Source organism: Corvus hawaiiensis, chromosome 4, assembly GCF_020740725.1.
Source record: "Corvus hawaiiensis isolate bCorHaw1 chromosome 4, bCorHaw1.pri.cur, whole genome shotgun sequence".
Taxonomy (NCBI): domain Eukaryota; kingdom Metazoa; phylum Chordata; class Aves; order Passeriformes; family Corvidae; genus Corvus; species Corvus hawaiiensis.
Window position 1 is genome coordinate 43,610,183 of NC_063216.1, and position 17,902 is coordinate 43,628,084.

Consider the following 17,902-nt stretch of genomic DNA (forward strand, 5'->3'; position numbering starts at 1 on the left):
TGTAGAATGATAAATATGTGGGGTGAGGAGGGGGAGTGAAACAGCAAACCTTTAACTTGCTTCCCTGTAAATATCTTCAAAGAATGCACAGTTTTAAACAGAAAAAACCTGAGAAATTTTGGATATTATGTACACATTACATTACTCTACCCTGTTTTGCATGAAGTCACTGGAATCTATTTTGAGTCATGTAGTTTGTCCAGTTAGACCAAAAAAAGGGTAGAAAGTGTTTTGAGCAAAGAAAAGTAAGCTTGTTTAGCATAACATTTTGGACTTTACAAAGCATATGTATTATCCACTCCCTCTATACTTGTTGGATTTAAACTAAGTCTAGAGAGGAAGGCAAAGGAACATAAATAGTAACATGATACCGAGTTTTATTTTGGTGCTTGTGATTTCATAGCATGTTACTCACTAAAAAATACCCAACAAAACATTCACTCTCAGGAAAGGCACAAAGATGCGCTCATCTTTCTCCAAGTTTAAAAATCATGGCAAATCTGCAAAGACATTTAGCATGCATAATGGAAAAGAATCTCTCATGTTTCTCAGTTTCAAAAGTCAGGTTTTGTGAGTTTTACAGGAGACACCGATCTAACCTAGAAAGGCTTTTTTTAAAATGAGGTTCCTTCTGCACAAGAAAGTCATCACTGCTCTCCAGTCAGCACTCTTGGTAGGATGTTGCATCCCTTAACAACCAATTAGGTAGCAACAGAATGCTACTTAGAGATATGAAAATAGAACAAATGATTGAAGTGAAGGTGTTTATGCAATTGCTTTACCCTCTCTGATGCTTGCTTGTCACTTACATCACTGAAGGCATTAGGGCCAATCTGAACTTCTAGGCAATTACAGGTCTGGAAAGCTTCACAGAAACCTCCGTCTTAAAGATTTTAACACTAGCTTAGCTACTGGGAGGGTGCTGGGGGTTAATGCCTGAACACCCGCTGCTTTCCCTTCTTTAGCAGCCTGTGCACTGTTTGGGGGGAGCAGTAGGACACGGGCCCAAACAACACAGGAATGGTAGCCAGCACCCGCAATGAACACCCAGGAGGCCCAAGCCCCCGAAGCACCTTACTTGGCGCAGCCTGGACAGCGCCAAGGAGAGCTGCCGCTGACCGTCCAGCGGGAGATGAGAGGAGAGGAGAGGAGAGGAGAGGAGAGGAGAGGAGAGGAGAGGAGAGGAGAGGAGAGGAGAGGAGAGGAGAGGAGAGGAGAGGGCAGGAGAGGGCAGGAGAGGGCAGGAGAGGGCAGGAGAGGGCAGGAGAGGGCAGGAGAGGGCAAGGCAGCCCGCTGCCGTGCCCCGCCACCACTCCCTGCCCACATAGAGCCGTGCCCTTCGGTAAGATGGCGGCCTCCTCGCTCCCCTCCTCTACCAACATGGCGGGCCGCTCGCCCATTGGCGCCCGCCGCCGCCGCGCGATAGGCTGAGGCGCCGGCTATCCCTTTGCGAGGCCTCGCCCTGAGCGGGAAACTACATTACCCAGGATACCCCGCAATAAGGGCGTTGCCCCGCGCCTCTTCTTTTCTTACACGTCGTATCGCTGTCCCTTTTGGGGTGGGAGGGACGGGGCGCGGTCTCGCGAGAGTTCGCGCGGGCCGGTGGAGGGGGTGCAGGGCGCGCCGAGACCGTTGTCGTGGGTCCATGGCGGCCGCGGAGGCGGCGGCCGCGCCCGACCCCAGCGGGCTCTCCCCGAAGGAGGAAGGGGAGCTGGAGGACGGCGAGATCAGCGACGATGACAACAACGGCTTCGGGCCCTGTGGCGGCGGCTCCGAGCGTGCCGGCGGCCTCGGCAGCAGCAGCAGCAGTAGCAGGCCGTACTCGAGGCGCCGGCCGCCCCCCGGGCTCCACGGGAGCGGCTCCGTGTCCTCCTCCGGGCGGCCCTTCCCGCGCTCGCGGCACCAGCCCCCGCCCGACACGGGACACGTGCACGGCCACGGCGGCTACCGGCCTAAGGACTCATTCCGCTCCCACCCACCGGCACCGCGGATGCCGCCGGGCTCGCACTCCGACACGGGCCCCCGGCTCTCTTTCTGGGAGCGCAGCCACAACGCCCTGGACCGGTTCCGCTTCCGAGGCCGGCCCTACCGGGGCGGTGGGCGCTGGGGCCGGAGCCGAGGCTGCAGCGATCGGCCAGGCAACCCTCCGGGGAGGCCGCCCGGAGGGGGAGGCAGCGGCGCGTTCAGTAGCAGCCAGGGCTGGAGGGAGCCCTCGCCTCGAAAATGTATCCTTGAGACGCGAGCGGGGGCGGGGGGCCTGTGCTGCTGCGGTGGGCCTGGGTGTGGCGGTGCCGCGCTACGTGGCCGAAAGCCCTGGGAAAGGTCGCGTTTCCCTCCCGCTCTGGCAGTGGGATTCCCGAAGCGGTAACGGAGAGGAAGGCTCTCAAGCTAATCCTGGGGGTTGGCTGGGGCAGCCGGCCCTGCTCAAGGAGAGGCTGCTGGGAAGTCGGATTACTGCCGTGATCTGGCTTGCGGCTTGGCCGATCCGTCGGGTGTAAGGAAAAAGAAAAAGCATAGCCTGAAAGGAAGCTTTTGTCGGTTGGATTCCAGGCGGCTGCTTTTCTAGCCCGAAGTGTGAAGATTGTGAGGTGGGGTCAGTCTTTGGTGCGGCAGTGTTAATATGTATAATTAGTGTCACAATTGTAAAGCTAAAACGCTAAGCTTGTTAATTTCCTATATTGTGCAATGAAGGATCTACTGTGTTTTTTTCTTTCTCACTTTCATCCCTTCAGAGGCTATTGTACATAGGTTTAGCTTTAGTCAGTTTTAGCTAAGCTGAAGTGGGTCTGCATACACAAACTATGCTTTATGTGGGCATTCAAATAAAAGCCATATTCACATTCCTTGTAGGATGTTCTCCACTGATTGCTCTTAAGAGGTTTAGATGACTCTCAGAATTCTGATATTTCATCCTTTTAGGAGCAGGAATTGTGAAAGTGGTGGGAAAAGCTTCCCCAATTTTTCTTGTTTGCTGTAACAAGTAATGTAAAGAACTGACGCTGAGTGTAGCTTGGGGCAGCCTGGTTACTTCATGTAACTGCATTGTTGCCTAACTGAAGCTGTAGATGAGAGGTAAAAAACACTGAGCAAGAGAGATGGCGGTTAAATCCTGTTCTCCAGAATTTTGCAGTGTTTTATTGTCCTTCATATCAATATCAAAGGATGTGTGTTTGCTAGACTGTGCAGGTTGATCCCTCGGATCCTTGTGTTTTATATTATTATTTATGTCATTAATATTTTTTATTTGTTTAAATGTGGATGGAATATGTAAAATAGCAATAGAGATGTTTTTATTAAGTCTCGTGGTAAAGTTGCAGCATTATTGAAGGCTTCATCGGAACCTTTCATTCAAGTGTTTTATCTTGAGAGGCAACGAGTGAAGATGTGATTTGCCCAAGTTTTCACAGTAAGGCAATTCTAGTGCTGAAAATAGTTTTCAAGACACTTAATTTGCAGTGTTGCTCTGAGTAGCCAAAAGTGGTTACTTTCTGTATAAGCAGTAATTTGCAGAGCAAATGTTTGTATTGTCCTAAACAGACCTTGCAATGTTTCTTAATACTGATGCAGAGTCTCCTTCTCCCTTTTAATTGAAAGAGCATTCAGAAGCCAATAATTCCATTTTCAAACCAAAAGCAGAGAATGCGGATGTTAGATGTGTTTTTACTCCTGGCACTTAAGATTTGCTCTTCTGTTTAAACATGGTAGATAATGTTCTGTTACTCTTGCTCTTTAATAAGTGAACATTCAGTTGTTTATGGATCATGTAGTTAAGGAAGGTCCATGATTTTCTCTCAATATGAGCTACTTCCTGTGTTTGCCACATCCTTGCCACCTAATGGAGTCAGTATTAGAGAATTCATAAATATTAAGGCACCTCCATGTTGCTAACATTAATGGAGTACCAGTGTAGTTCATTGGCATGTGGCTTCAGCGGAGACTTTCATATCAACTGGTGCAAGGAGCCTCATGGCCTGGAATGGTATTAGAAGTTCCTCCCAGAAACTAAAATGTTTTAAGTGTATTGAGTCCTGGTTTTGGCTGGGATGGAGTTCCTTTTCTTCTTACTAGCTGGTGCACTGCTGTGTTTTGGATTTAGTATGAGAATAATGTTGATAGCACACTGATGTTTTAGGTGTTGAGTAGTGCCTACACTAAGTTGACTTCCAGTGTCCCATGCTCTGCCAGTGAGGAGGTGCCCAAGAAGCTGGTAGTGCGCAAAACTGAGACCCAAACTTAGCCAAAGTGGTGTTGCATACCGCAGAACGTCAAACCTGGTGTATAAACTGTGGCTGAGAGCCACTGATTGCTGCTTGGGGATGGGCTGGGCATCTCTCAGTGGGTGGTGAGCAATCGTATGTTGTATCACCCTCCTTCCTTGGGCGTTATTCCACTCTCTCTTTTTGTTATCTCCCTTTCTGTTGTTATTACTATTTTACTTGATTTCCATTATTAAACTGTTCTTTTTTTCAACCCACTTTCCCTCAACCCACATTACCTTTTTCCAAGTTCTTTCCCCATCCCACCATGGAGGGGAGGGAGGAGTGAGTGTGTGGCTGTGTGGTAATAAGTTGCTGACTGGTGTTAAACCAAGACAGTCTGGTAAGACAGATTTTTTTACTTGATTTAACCTATGAAGTTGTGCTTTTCACCACGTTTTGGCGGAATATATATGTAAGTGGAGTAAAGGACATGGTGGAGCACTTCAAGAATTCTTGTTACTTTTTTTGGGGTGTTAGCTTTTAATAGGCTTTTCTCTTTCAATTCTTGGCAGCGTTAGTGTGAAGCTGTTATATAGTAATTCTCCAGGAATTCTTGCATAGAGAAGTGTGGAATTTGAGTCTGAAGTATAGAACCTAAATGGGAGTTTCTGTTTCCATTGAATTCTGAATTTTTCACAGCGTACATTTTTCTTCATTTCTAATGCCCCATTTCTTCATTTTGGTTCTCAGATGAAGTTGGTTGAAGCACCATTGTTGTTTTAATATATATATGCCTGTCTGCCTTTCAAAGCACTTAATGGAGTCTTGCATTCTATATGTAGAACCGCATAAAAATATTTCTACATATGTGAACCACAGAATTTCTGGTTAACACCATTGTGGGAGCTCCTAGCAATTGTATTATTGTGAGCACGAAAAACATCTCAAAACTGTCTTGTTAGCCATTTCCAGATGACTTTAGAAGCTGTTGAAGCATTTCAATAGCAAATAGCAGTGAGGCTTACTTTTATAAATTATGGTAAGTCAATTAACTTCAGAATTTCCTGTGATTTACAAAATTACAAAAGTAGCTGGCTCTTTGAAAGTGGAAATGTGTTGGAACGGAATTTCACAAATATGCTTATTGCATGATTTGGTGTTATATTGCACATAGTTTTTAGTATTTTCAGCATATTTATAGGTTGTTTGATTGCTTTTTGGATTCTATGTACTTTATCTTTGCTAGTTTCTGCTTTTTGTGCTGACACTTCAGAAAACACTGTATAGCAAAACATTTCCTGGTATTACGGAAGTAGCTTTTGTAGTATACATATCAAGATTCTTCATACTTATGTTAGAACTTAACATAGCAAAACATCCAAGTAGTTGATGCTTGTTATGAGCAGAAGACAAAAATGTTTTCTTCTGGATTCAGTATGTCTGTCTTCAGAGGATACCTATTTTAGCTTATAGTTTTACTCTGTTTATTGTTTTAAGACATGCCGTTGTTGAAGAAGTATTTCACGTAACTGGGTGTGAGTCAGCTATTATCACAGTGGGGTTGATACTGTGAGTCAAATGAGTAAAACCTGACTTGGTATCTTAAAAGATTTCCCCTTGAGCATGATTATTTTACAGGATAGTTTTCAAGTGTCAGGTTAAGGTAAGAGGAGTTGAACCTCTAATAGTGACAACTTTTGTTGTGGGTAGAGGTGCCGCATGGAATATTTCCACTGTTTGCCTTGGACATTCATAGGCAACCTTTTCTGAGTAATTCCCAGTCGTCTTCAGCATTTCTGAATGTTTTGATCACAAGTCTTAGTCCCTTTTTTTTATTCCCTTCAGTTGCTCATTGATTCTTCTGTGCCTTACCTCATTTGCTGTACTGCATATATGACAGTGTGTAATGGTGCTATGGCCAGACTTAGTATTGGCTAGACGTGGCATTTTATGAAAGGATAAAATGACTGAGAAGGAATTTAACCTGTCTTTTTCAGAATGTTAGATGGGGAGTCAATACTGGAGTTATGGACTCTGGAAGTCTGACTTTCTATGATAGAGAACCATCTCGGCATTATAGCTATTGTTTCCAGGAGGATGGTGTGAGTAAGAGATGAGACTTCTCAGCAATTCATGACCTTCTTGTCATAAGTAGGATATTTGAAATTGTTGGTTTGAGAAAATGTTTGTCAATATGTAATAATGGCTACAGCTTTTGCATGGTACTCGTATTTATTAAGGCTATTTTTCAAGCTAACCTTAAGATAAAATATACAAAAATGACCTATAAGTTAATGTTTGTCTTAATTTAGTCTTCCGTGGTAATATTGCCACTGTTTTAAGATTATGCAAATTCTCGTCTTAAGTTTCTTGACCAGTAATTCAGCCAAAACTTTTGGAAGGTCCCCATCTAGAAAGCAGAACTACTCTTCTAAAAATGAAAGCTCTGTGGAAGAAAGTTTTGAGGATCTGCTCTTGAAATATAAACAGATACAATTAGAACTCGAACACATTAATAAAGATGAAAGACTAGCTTTGAGCAACAGGGAAGAAAATGAGAAACAAGATGATGAAAAAACAGTGGACACTGAGGACCAAATAACTGTAGAAAATGACAGTATTAAAACGGACGCTATAAAAGAAGTACCTCCTGAGGAGAAAAATCCGGTTATGGGCTTTCAAGCATTTGAACTGAAACCTCTCAGACAAAAACTGCCTACTCCAGCTGAGAGGAGCAGATTGAAAAAAGGCAAAGAAGGAATGAAGCAGTCCTCGCAAAAATCTGAACTAACAGAATCTGGCCAAGGTAAAGAAATACTTATAAAGTTATTTTAGCTTGTGAAGTTCTATTTACTTGCTATTATCTATTGTATTTATTAGGTGTCAGAGAAAACTTCCATTAAAATGTTAAAAGTTACAAGTTAAAGATTCAACATACTTAACTCTTGTGTTTTGTAATTCCTTGAATTACATAAACATGTTTGGAAGCATGTTTTTGCTTTGGATTTTAAATAATGTGGTTGTTTTAGACCGATTGGCAGAAAGCATGAGGACAAGACTTGAAGGTTTAAAGTGCTGTTCACAGCAGAAATCACCGATTTTTTTCCCTGAAAGTTTTACTTCTTTATTTGCCTTGTTCTTTTCTGCAGAAGCAATATGTGGTTATTTTTTAGCTGAAAAAAGAACATTTAGAGATCCCTTTTTCTGCATTTCATCTTTGTGTGTTTTCTGAAGTGGAGGACTAGGATCATGGAATATTCTGAGTTGGAAGGCACCCACAAAGATCATCAAGTCCAGCTCTTAAGTTAATGTCCCCTACAGGGATCAAACCCACGACCTTCGCATTATTAACACCATAAGATGTTTTCACGAGAATTGTTTTCATCGTTGTTGATATTCACAAATAGTCAAGAAATCATAGGCCAGAAATAGAAAGGATTTATAGAAGAAATGCAGCCAAAGAGTAGAATAAGTGTTTTGTCAAAGATTGTTCTGGACTGCTGACTGAAGAGGGTAATTGCTGAGATGCATTAGCCAGTTACTGAAAAACAAGTGATCATATATATTCCAGCTGACTTGTGGAAAAAGCACTTGAGCTTACTACTAAGTCTGCTGCAAAATAAGGCAGCTGACTTAAGCTTCCTACTCTGAGGCTTCATTTAGTTTAGTAAGTGATTGCTGTGGTTGAGGGTGGTGCTTGAGGCTATCACTTGTCATCTAATGTTCCCTAATTTGCCAGTGTGTATAAACTATCAATTTGAGTGGGAAGAGACAAAGTAGTTAATGGATTTAATAAGACTGCAGGTGAGTAATTGGCAGGAATATGAAGAAAGGTTGGACTAGAGCACTGAAAGTCAGAATGATTTATGTGTAACTTCAGAATGAGAATTTAGGAGACATCTTGTAAAGAAAACAAAAGAGAAAACTGATAATTAGTAGTCAAACCACCTTATTCTAGGTAATTTCTCCCCATCCTGTGTTTCCCATTAATAATAAACTTTTTTTGTGTTCTTTAAGAAGTCATACAGTTCTTATTGGCAGAGATGAAGAAAACGAATAAATTTTCGTGATAAAAGAAAAACTAATAGCCTGTGGGAAGAGAACGTAGCAGGACAGGAGTAAAGCAGCTATTTAAAAAGCAAAACAGTCTCAAAAATCCAACTTCCAAACTTAAAAGCACTGGAGTTGAGAATACAGTTCATATGGTAGTGAAAAATAGATGCTGTAATATGCATATTAAGAGCATTTAATTTTTACATGATACTCAAATCTATGATACATGAATGATGTGAAAGCAGACAGATTATGTATGACTGAATGTTTATGACAATATAAGGCAGGCTTCCAAAGAAGAATTCAGCTGATTGGAGTCATTGCAGATTCATGTGTATTAAGTGATTAATGTATACTACATTAATCTCCTTACTGCCACTATACATGCTGCATGTATTGGGAAATCAGCAAAATTTGATTTTCCCATTTTATTTATTTTTAAATGGTGTACTGGATGTTTCTACGGACCTGTAAAAGTTGAGGAACTTGTCTTAAAACTCAGGGAAGTTTGAGTCTCTCTCAAATGAATTCTCTGTGGTTCAGCTGCTCTGACAGGCTTTGACAGTATTCCGTACTTTCCTTCTCATGTTGTGCATTAGCTTTTTGTGTCCATGTTGTCCCCTTCTGGTGTGTACAGAATGTCCCTTCATATGCCTGCATCAAAAAAAACTACTATCTGTCTTCCTACTTCCATCCTGTGAACTGGATGGTTAGGAACTTTACTTAGTATAGTAACTTTTTTGAATTTTCTTCTATAGTTCATATGGGTATTAGATATTACTCTTTCTTTTGTATGTGCATTTTTAACAAACACATGCATGTGCAAGGAGGTTCAGCATTTTTTAAGTTTCATATTCGTTTATGTATAAGATCTTGGTGTACTTTAAGCCATGGCTTTCTGAATGAAGCTTTCATAAAATGCTAGGAAGAATTAAAGCTGTACAGAATCCGAATTTATTTTCCACCAATTTGAATTGTGGGAAGGAATCTCTCTTTGAAGAAAGACTAATATAGGAAAAGAACTCCAAGTTTCTCTAAATGTTTCCTCCTTGCCTGATGCATATAAACATATATGTATGGTTATATAAAAAGTCCATAATTACTTTTTTTGCTGCCAATTATATTACTATAATATAATTGTGCTATAATAAAGTAGGTAATACTGCAATATATACAGCATTATATACTATGTGTAAAATATAATATGTTAATATGTGTGTATATACATATATACACTATGAGAATTGGCTGTATTTTGGGAAGTCCAAGAAATTAATATTTTAACATCTAAATGTTTAGTGGGAAAGGAGTACTGTACTATGCATTTCCATATTATAACTTTTTTCTGTTTTCCTTTGGTGTGAAATGGAGCAAATGTGTTCTTACTGCTGCTTTGGGCCTTTATATTCTGCAAAAGAATGACCAGTTACTCAAAATAGCTGCCAGTGAAATACGAGATGCCCAGGACAGCAGCTGCTATGAGATGGTAGTATAAAACACATGACAAGAAGTCTTCTTTTCCCCTTGTCTGCAAATCTCTTTTTCTCTGCTTCTTGAGGAGGTACATGCGAACCTTAAGACAGGAGTTACTAAGAAATGACAAATCTTGCCTTAGGCTTATGGAGTTGTGAGGATGTGGATTTTATCAGACATACCAACTTTCTACAAATGTTTGTTCATGTAGTCTTACATGTACCACTGCTATTGTTTTATACTGTGTGTCAGTGATACTGATAGAATATGTTTGTATAGATTAAATTTCATGTATCATTTTAATGTAGCTCTGTCTCAAGAGAAACAGCTTGTTCAAAAATACGGTATGTTTTCTCTTGGAAGGTACAGAAGACAAAGAACAAACATCAGTGCGAAAGCTTAGCAGTTCCGATGTTGCATCTGAAAAGGTAACAAAGTATTCCTCCATAGATGAGGCATGATTGCATTATGAATTTCTGATGGCTTTTTCCAAATGGCAGTCCAGAAACAGTCCAGTAATAGGAACTGTCAATTTTTAACAAATGATACTTATCAGTAAAGTAGGATTTTTGAGCTTTCTTTTAGTAAAAATATTTGGGAAAGATTTCAAAGGACCTTGTGAAGAAAAAGTTGTTAAATTATGTTTCTTGACTTCTTGTCTTGTCCTTTCTTCTGTTTTCTTCTCAAGAAGCTGCTTGATGATGAGGAGGAGATGTCTGAATTGCAACTTAGGCTTCTTGCACTTCAGTCTGCTAGTAAAAAATGGCAGCAAAAAGAACAACAGGTGATGAAGGAAAGCAAGGAAAAATTAACAAAAACGAAAAGCGTAACACAGAAAGTCAAAGCCAGTACAAAAGCACATTCAACAAAAAAACCTAGCACTACAGGTAATAAGTTTAATGTTACTGAAATGGCTGTCAGTGTTGTGGCCTCAAAAAAAAAAAAGTTACGTGAGCAATGAGCCTTTAGTCATTCTAAACTCTTACATTTACTCAAAGCTCTTGAAGAATCTAGGAATAGGTGGAGCCAATTAGGTAGAATGGAGTTAATCACATACCTTTTTATTTAAAGGCAAGCAAACTTTGAGGAAGCAACAGACAAAGACATCAAAGAAGATGCAGCAGCAAAAGGAGCTAGACAGGCGGCAGAAAGAGGAAGACCAGAGGAAACAAGAAGAAGAGGAGGAGAGAAGAAAGAGAGAAGAAGAAATAAGAAAAATTAGGGACCTCTCAAATCAAGAAGAGCAGTACAATCGATTCATGAAGCTAGTTGGAGGAAAGAGGAGATCAAGAAGCAGGGTAACAAATTTCTTACATGGTGTTCTGGTGTTACATTTAGGATTCATGAATGATTTCTATCTTGCCCCACCTGGTTTTGTGTCACCATCCTGTCTGCATCCCCCTGTTCTTTTCCCTGCTTTCTCTACCCCTAGAATAATCAAAACAGCAATGAAAGAAAAGGTCAAAATACTTCAGTGTTTACCATGTTTTAATCCCGTGCTAGACAAGCGTTCCCTTTGGATTTGGAAAAACAGTTTTGTATGAGTTGTACATTTGTAAGTTACTGGTAAAGCATTTTTCTCCTAAAGACATTTTGAACATTGTGATCAAAGAGCAGCCTGTAATTTAACACTAACCAATCAGTGAAACTTCTTTGGCTTTCTTCCCTTAGATTTCTGGGTTTTCTTCCCCACATTTTCAAACTTTTTCTGTGTATACAACTTCAGTGGCTTGCTTCTTTTGAAATGTCATTGGAGGGCTTGGTTGCTTTGTAGTATTTTTCAATTGTAGTATTTAATATATTTTGTTGAGGCATAAGATATGCCCAGACAAAAAGATAATTAGTTCAACCTCACATAGTGTCAAATTGATTAAGTACTAGAGTCACTGCAGTGGTCATCATGCTACACTTGTAGGCTGTACTTGTTCTCTCATATTGAGATTAGCAAAAGGCACTTGAGTAACCAATGTTCTGTCTCTAAAGCATTGGTACATTACAGAAAAAAAAGGACTGTTTCTTCAGCATTAATTGTTGCAGCCTGGAAGCAATACAGCTGCTGCAGCTGTGTGCTTCAAGTGCTTGGTGCTTAATGCTGTAAGAAGAAACAGCATCTAAGGGAATTGGGGCTCTCTGTTTGAGCTCGTGTTGTAGAAGAATCATATTTACAGTAATACTGAGTGGAAAATTGAGACTAAAAATGTTTGACTGTAAACTAGATATTCTAAAAGCTACCAAAATGTCTTCTGTAGGTCTCTGAAAGATACAAGTTAAGGAGTCTGAGAGGTCATAGTTAGGTGTTCTGCATGTTTTCAGTCTGGAACATTGATTGGCATCTGTACAGTGTTAGGAGTTCTTTAAACAACCTGATTTATGAGTTGACAGTCTCTGGATTTGTCTCAGTGTGGTATATGCCTCCTTCTGGGACAATAAAAAGATTCTTCACCTGAGAGTTGTTTCTAGCAAGGGTAGTTCAAGCATTCTTGGTAGTTAACATGGCAGATTACCAGAAATAATAAAGCGTTTAATTCTCTTGCAGTCTTTCAGAAATATATAACCATGCCAATTTAACAGATATATAACGACCTACTAGGTATTTAAAAATTCTTTCTTTTTATCATAACACCCCCCACCCCATCATCCTGGAAGAGATACAGTTTTAAAACTGCCTGTCAATTTGTCTAGTCTACTTGCAGTGGATTTGATTAAAAGGTAATATTCAGTTTCATCTTCTTGTACAAGATAAGTAAATTGTATTTATAAAGCAATTAGAGGAAAAAATTGTAAAGGCCTTCTTGCAAAATTTATTTCTTAGCGGTTTACTCTGAAATAATGATGTAAGACCAGCTAAATAAAATACTTTTTTTGTGTGTTTAGTCTTCAGATACAGACCTGAGATGGTCTTTGGATAAGCAGTCTACGGAGAGTGCAGGAGGCATATATCAGTATGATAATTATGATGAAGTTGCTATGGATACAGACAGTGAAACTAACTCACCAGGTAAGACTTAGTTACAATTTTCTGTTATGGTGATTGGTAAAAATAGGTAAGATGTTGGAAATAAGCCACTGTTCTAGAAAGGGTTTGTTTTGAGCTGTCTGAATTATAGAACTAAAATTTTAAGATGAGCCAATTGTTTTAACCCTGACTCTCTGTCTCTGCTGTAGTGGTATTTTTAAGGTCTTCAGGGTATTCTTTTCTCGTTGCAGTACTGTAGGTTTTATGCTTGTATATTCTCAATCAGCTGTGCAGAAAGTGAGGGCCCCAGGGTGCTGACTGGACAGGCAGCAGCTTTGCAGAAAAAAGGGCCTGGGTGTCTCAGTGGACATTGAGTGGCACATGGGTCAGCAGTGTGGCTTTCGGTGACAGGCAAACCGTAGCCTGGGTTGTAGCACTGTGACTGTCGGGGGTCAGTGATTGGAGGGGGCTGTTAAACACTGTCAAGATTGCCAGTTTTCTGGTTTCATGGTACAAAAGAGTGACATTCTAAAATGAGCCTAGCAAAAGACCTTTTTGACTAAGGGAGACTGTTTCAGGCCTGGTTTTCAATAAAGTTCATTGGGAGACTGAAGCACTTGGCTTACAGCATGAGACTGAGAAAGCTGCATTTGTGTTGAGAATGCTAAGGAAGGCTTTTTGCTCTTGTCTTCAGCTACTTAGTGGACAGTTACAGAAAAGACAGGACCAAACTCTTCAGTCAAGTAGGCAACAGAAGGACAAGTAGCAACACTTAAATTGTAACAAAACAAATTCTGCATAGATAGAAGATGGTCAAGCACTAGAGCAGGTTTAAATATTGTGGAATCTCCATCGTCAGGTATACCTGGAACTTAATAACCTGACTTTGGGGGCAGCCCTGCTTTGGGCACTTGTGTTGGGTCATATATCTTCCAGAAGTCTCTTCCAGCCTAAATGATTAATTGACTCTTGAGTTTGAGGTACATTTAAGGTAGTCGGGTTTCCGTGTTCCATCTCAACATGTGGAGAGTTGAGAAAATTTCATTAAGCATACTACTTGATTGGCTACTTCTTTTCTCTTGCTTTTCATCTTCCACTTTTTTTTTTTTTTTTTCTTTTCTCCTTTCTGGTCAGCCTTCCTTATACCTTACATTGCTAAAATATGCACCTGGTATTTTGTATGTGTAAGCTACAAATCTCTCTTGATAAAGCATCTCAATCTCTCATTTAATGTTTCAGAATTTATCAGCTGTGCTTTAGGTCTGCTTTTGTCCTAGTTTGTGTTGTATTGTCATTTTGGTAGACAGTAGTCAGGCAACTGAGATACCTTGTTTTAGAAGGTAAATTCTTGCAATATAAATCCAGTATGAGGGCTGCATTACCTCAGCAGTACTGGTTGGCTGCACTTATATTTTGTATGTAAAACAGGAAAAGAAAACATAACTACTCTTTTTTAAAATATACATACGTGTAAAAAAAAAAGCGCTGTGCTGTGTCTGGTGTTAAGTTTGAAATTAGTGCATAGTAAAAACATTTGTCTCCTTCTGCTTCATTTAATCAGTTGAAGCATGAAGTGTGAGTTGTTGTTTAGTAAATACCTGTCAGATTTCTTACATTCAGTATTTTAATTACAGCTTCTTCCCCAGTGCAGCCTCCTTTCTTTGAATGTCCAATAGGATATTTTCCACCTCCAGTACCACCAATTTCCTTGCCACTACCTCCTCCAATTCCAGTAAGTAACCCTGATAATTCTCATTTGGTATCTGATTTCTAATGCTAAAGCTAGGATTAAATTTAGATTCTGGTTTTGATACAATTCTCTGTTTAATGATTCCCTTGAACTATCTGTTAGACTTGTGGTTGCTTTTTTAAAATTTTATTTCACCTATCTTTTGGCTGATGCAGTTGTTGGTTAATGGAGGTTTTCCCTATTGAATTGAAATTCTCTTCATTGTTAGAGCTGCGTTTTTTCATACAGAAAGCAAAACTTGTCTGAAGCACATAAAGAAAAACGAATTTGACTGTTAGCATAAGGCAACTTTGCCCCTTATCTCTAGGCCATGTATGTAGGTAGACAAGCTTATTCTCTGACTTGTTACCTAGAGGGGGAGAAAGCCAAGAAATACAGCTCATCACTCATTCAAACTTTGTGCTTTTTGGCTGTGTTTTCTGTCTTCTCACCTAAGAGTCCACATGGAAATTGAATTAGTGTGGGGGTTTTTTCACTACCAATTTTTTTCACTGAATGATTGTTACTCTTCTTAGAAAAGCAATAGAAATGTACCATTCTCTCTCACATACAGCTTCTGAATTTTTGACTAAGGGAAATTGTAATTTTGTTAGCTAAGACAGTTTCATAAAACTGTTTAAAGACTGCTGGTCAACTATGTTTCCCTGGCTAGACTATCTCTGGTTCCAGTTCTCATTTACGTTTAGTTTGTATGTCTTCACAGCTTCCACTATCCAAATCTAACTTTATTGCTTCTGTTAACCACTGTGAGACATTACTAACAGTTCAGTGACAGCCTTTGACAGTCATGTAAATACAGTTTGAATGTTAAACTGACACAGTTTACGTTACTTTTAAACCATGGAATAATTTAGGTCTAAACCTCTGCTAAGTAATCATAAAGTAGTAGTTATTTTCACATTTCAAACTCTTGTTTTACTTTTTTGTTCTCAGCCTGTACCATCTTTGAGCCATCTTTACATGGAGGGTATTCCCTGTGTTTCTCTTGAGCCACCTCCACCTCTTCCCCCTCTTCCCCCTGAAGAACCTGAACAGCCACCAAAACCTCCATTTGCTGATGAGGAAGAGGAGGAGGAGATGCTCTTACGAGAAGAATTACTCAAGTCTCTAGCCAACAAACGTGCTTTCAGAGCTGAGGTACTCTATTGTTTTTTGAATGTAAGCCTCTAGATGGCAATCTTGATCGAGATTTCAATGTGACTTGCTAACGTCAGGCTTACAGGGGTTTTATGCTGCATTTCTGGAGACTTAAAAAAATCAAGAGCCACTCTGGAGTTGCAAATTGCACCTTGCCTGTTATTTCTGAAGCAGTTAAGAAAGTTCAAGGTACTGATAATGGAGTAAGTTCAAGGGAGTGAGGGTTTTCTGCTAGAAAATGTTTACTACTTTTCAACTTTCAGTTAGAAAGTAAAACAAGTAAATTTGTTTCAGCCTTCCAGGAAAAGGAGTTGGGAGAGGTTAACTGTTTTGGTTTTTTGTTGTTTTGAGGGTTTCTTTTGGAGTGAGAAGCTAAGCTTCTAGTTTTGAAAGTATATGTTGATTTTTCCCTTATTTAAAGGTCTCTTGCAGTTGATCTGTGAATAACTGGCCTGTTCTTGTGTGCTGTTTTGATATTACTGCAGAATTGCAACATTTGTCTAATACATTTGGATAGTCTGCCTAAATCACATTTTCAAGTTCCAAAGCATGTATGAAACAGTCTCATTTATACTGATACTTTTTAAAATAGCTATGGATGGTGTGTATTTCTAAGACTATATTTTTATTTTTTAGGAAACATCAAGTAACAGTGGTCCACCTTCCCCTCCTGTTCCAGACAACTTGCAACCTGTGCCAAGAAGCAATCTGTCTGCTGTCAGTATTAATACTGTGTCTCAGCCACGGGTGCAAAATACAAAGTTTGTTAGAGTACCGAGGCTTCCACGAGCAGTGATCACAGTAAGGAAATACTGGTGCTTCCTACTAATAAGACTATTGGTTGAAACTGAGCTCAGAAGTGAAGAGCAGACTTAGACTTAGGTTTTCTAGTGATACAGCACGGAAGAGTGAAGCTTCAGTTAAGCATCTGAATTATTAGTCACTTTGATAATCCATATTCTCTTCTAGAAAGAATTTGACACTGAAGCAAGAATTTATAGCTGAAGAGAGCATCAAAATATGCCAGCATGCAGTGAACTAAGAGATTGTAAATACAGTTCAGTTATTTTCTCATCCAGACTAGCACAGACACTGTTGCTGAAGCAGAGGTAGTCTTGCTCTTCCTCCTGCACCTGGTCAGTTGGTGTCTCCCTTCCTTTACAGTGGGGTCTGAAGCACCAGTCCCATGGCTGAACTTACTTTAACATGCTAGATTGGTTAGAAAACTAACTTCTGTGGGGGGAAAAGTACTTTTCCTTCTAGGGGGAATTGAATTTTTTCAGTGGATAGTATATGTATGTCAGAGTTAGTATGTCTGTGAGTGTGGCTGGAAGAGAGTATTTGTGAGGAAGGGACCAGTGCCTTGCATGAGCATAAACTAGAATTTCACCCGCCTGTCCTGTTGTGGTGAAAAATGATGCAGCTGGAGTACATTCAGAAGTAGTAAATACAGCCCATATCTTGAGAATTGCCCAGAAGGAGTATCAAAAAGAACTGATTGTGGAAATTTGAATATTTTTCATTTTTAAAAATGGTGGTTTTTTGATGGGGTTAATGCTTTAAAAGACATTTAGAGCTTTGATCAAGGTTCTATCCTGAGATAAAGGATGTAATGTATAATTACAGTTGTCCAGATCTACCGTGAGAGATCAGAGGAGCAGTCCTGGAAATGTGAAATAAGTTGCTTTTTTTCCAAGCTGTAACTCCTAGAGCATTTGAGGTTAATCTAGATTGTCTGTTTGTTTCTGCATTTTTCTTTGTGCTGGAATGGCAGTCACCTCATCTTCAGTGAGCTTTTAAAATTTATGTTGGCAAAAGGTAATTAATCATGATTTCATCTATTTGTTACATTCTATTGGTGTTCTGCCAATTAAACTGCCTGAGCAGCTTGCTGTGAGATCAGCTTAAGTACAGCTGTGGGACAAGAGACATTGCAACTGTGTAGCAGAAAGATGAGGGAGTTTTGGTATGTCTGCCACACCATTTCTAATGCAGATTTGATTGGTTGTTACTCCTGAGTTACTTGAAAAAATGCCTTCTAAGTGATGGATGATCATTTCAATTGCAATTAAAATAATTAATCACCTATAGGAGTTAGATGTTTGAGATTTGTGCTATGACCATGGAGCCATAAATGTGCTGCAGATACTTTTGGGGGTAGGTTGAAGATGTTGGAGTACCTTTCATGTTACAATGTCAAGACTATGTACAGTGTTACTGTCTTGTGGAGATGTTCAAGTGCTTATTTTTTTCTTACAATGTGGAATTGGTGTGTGTGATAACAAAAGGAGTTAACTTTCTTTTTCTCATCTTGTAAGTATGTCTTCTGTTACG

The 17,902-nt window shown here is 39.9% G+C and overlaps 1 protein-coding gene across 5 annotated transcripts in view; it reads left to right on the plus strand.

Annotated features, from left to right (window-relative positions):
* Window positions 1–1,599: 1,599 nt before the first annotated feature.
* ZFC3H1 (zinc finger C3H1-type containing) overlaps window positions 1,600–17,902 on the plus strand; it is a 41,618-nt gene continuing 25,315 nt past the window's right edge. For 2 of the 5 annotated variants that reach the window (XM_048302526.1, XM_048302530.1), the window contains exons 1-9: window positions 1,600–2,225; window positions 6,586–7,005; window positions 10,089–10,153; window positions 10,414–10,612; window positions 10,797–11,023; window positions 12,600–12,723; window positions 14,316–14,413; window positions 15,365–15,568; window positions 16,205–16,369. In XM_048302526.1, the coding sequence (XP_048158483.1) occupies window positions 1,646–2,225; window positions 6,586–7,005; window positions 10,089–10,153; window positions 10,414–10,612; window positions 10,797–11,023; window positions 12,600–12,723; window positions 14,316–14,413; window positions 15,365–15,568; window positions 16,205–16,369 (2,082 nt within the window). In that variant the 5' untranslated portion in view covers window positions 1,600–1,645. The remainder of the gene's footprint in view (window positions 2,226–6,585; window positions 7,006–10,088; window positions 10,154–10,413; window positions 10,613–10,796; window positions 11,024–12,599; window positions 12,724–14,315; window positions 14,414–15,364; window positions 15,569–16,204; window positions 16,370–17,902) is intronic. The other 3 variants (XM_048302527.1, XM_048302528.1, XM_048302529.1) reach the window with 3 other exon arrangements.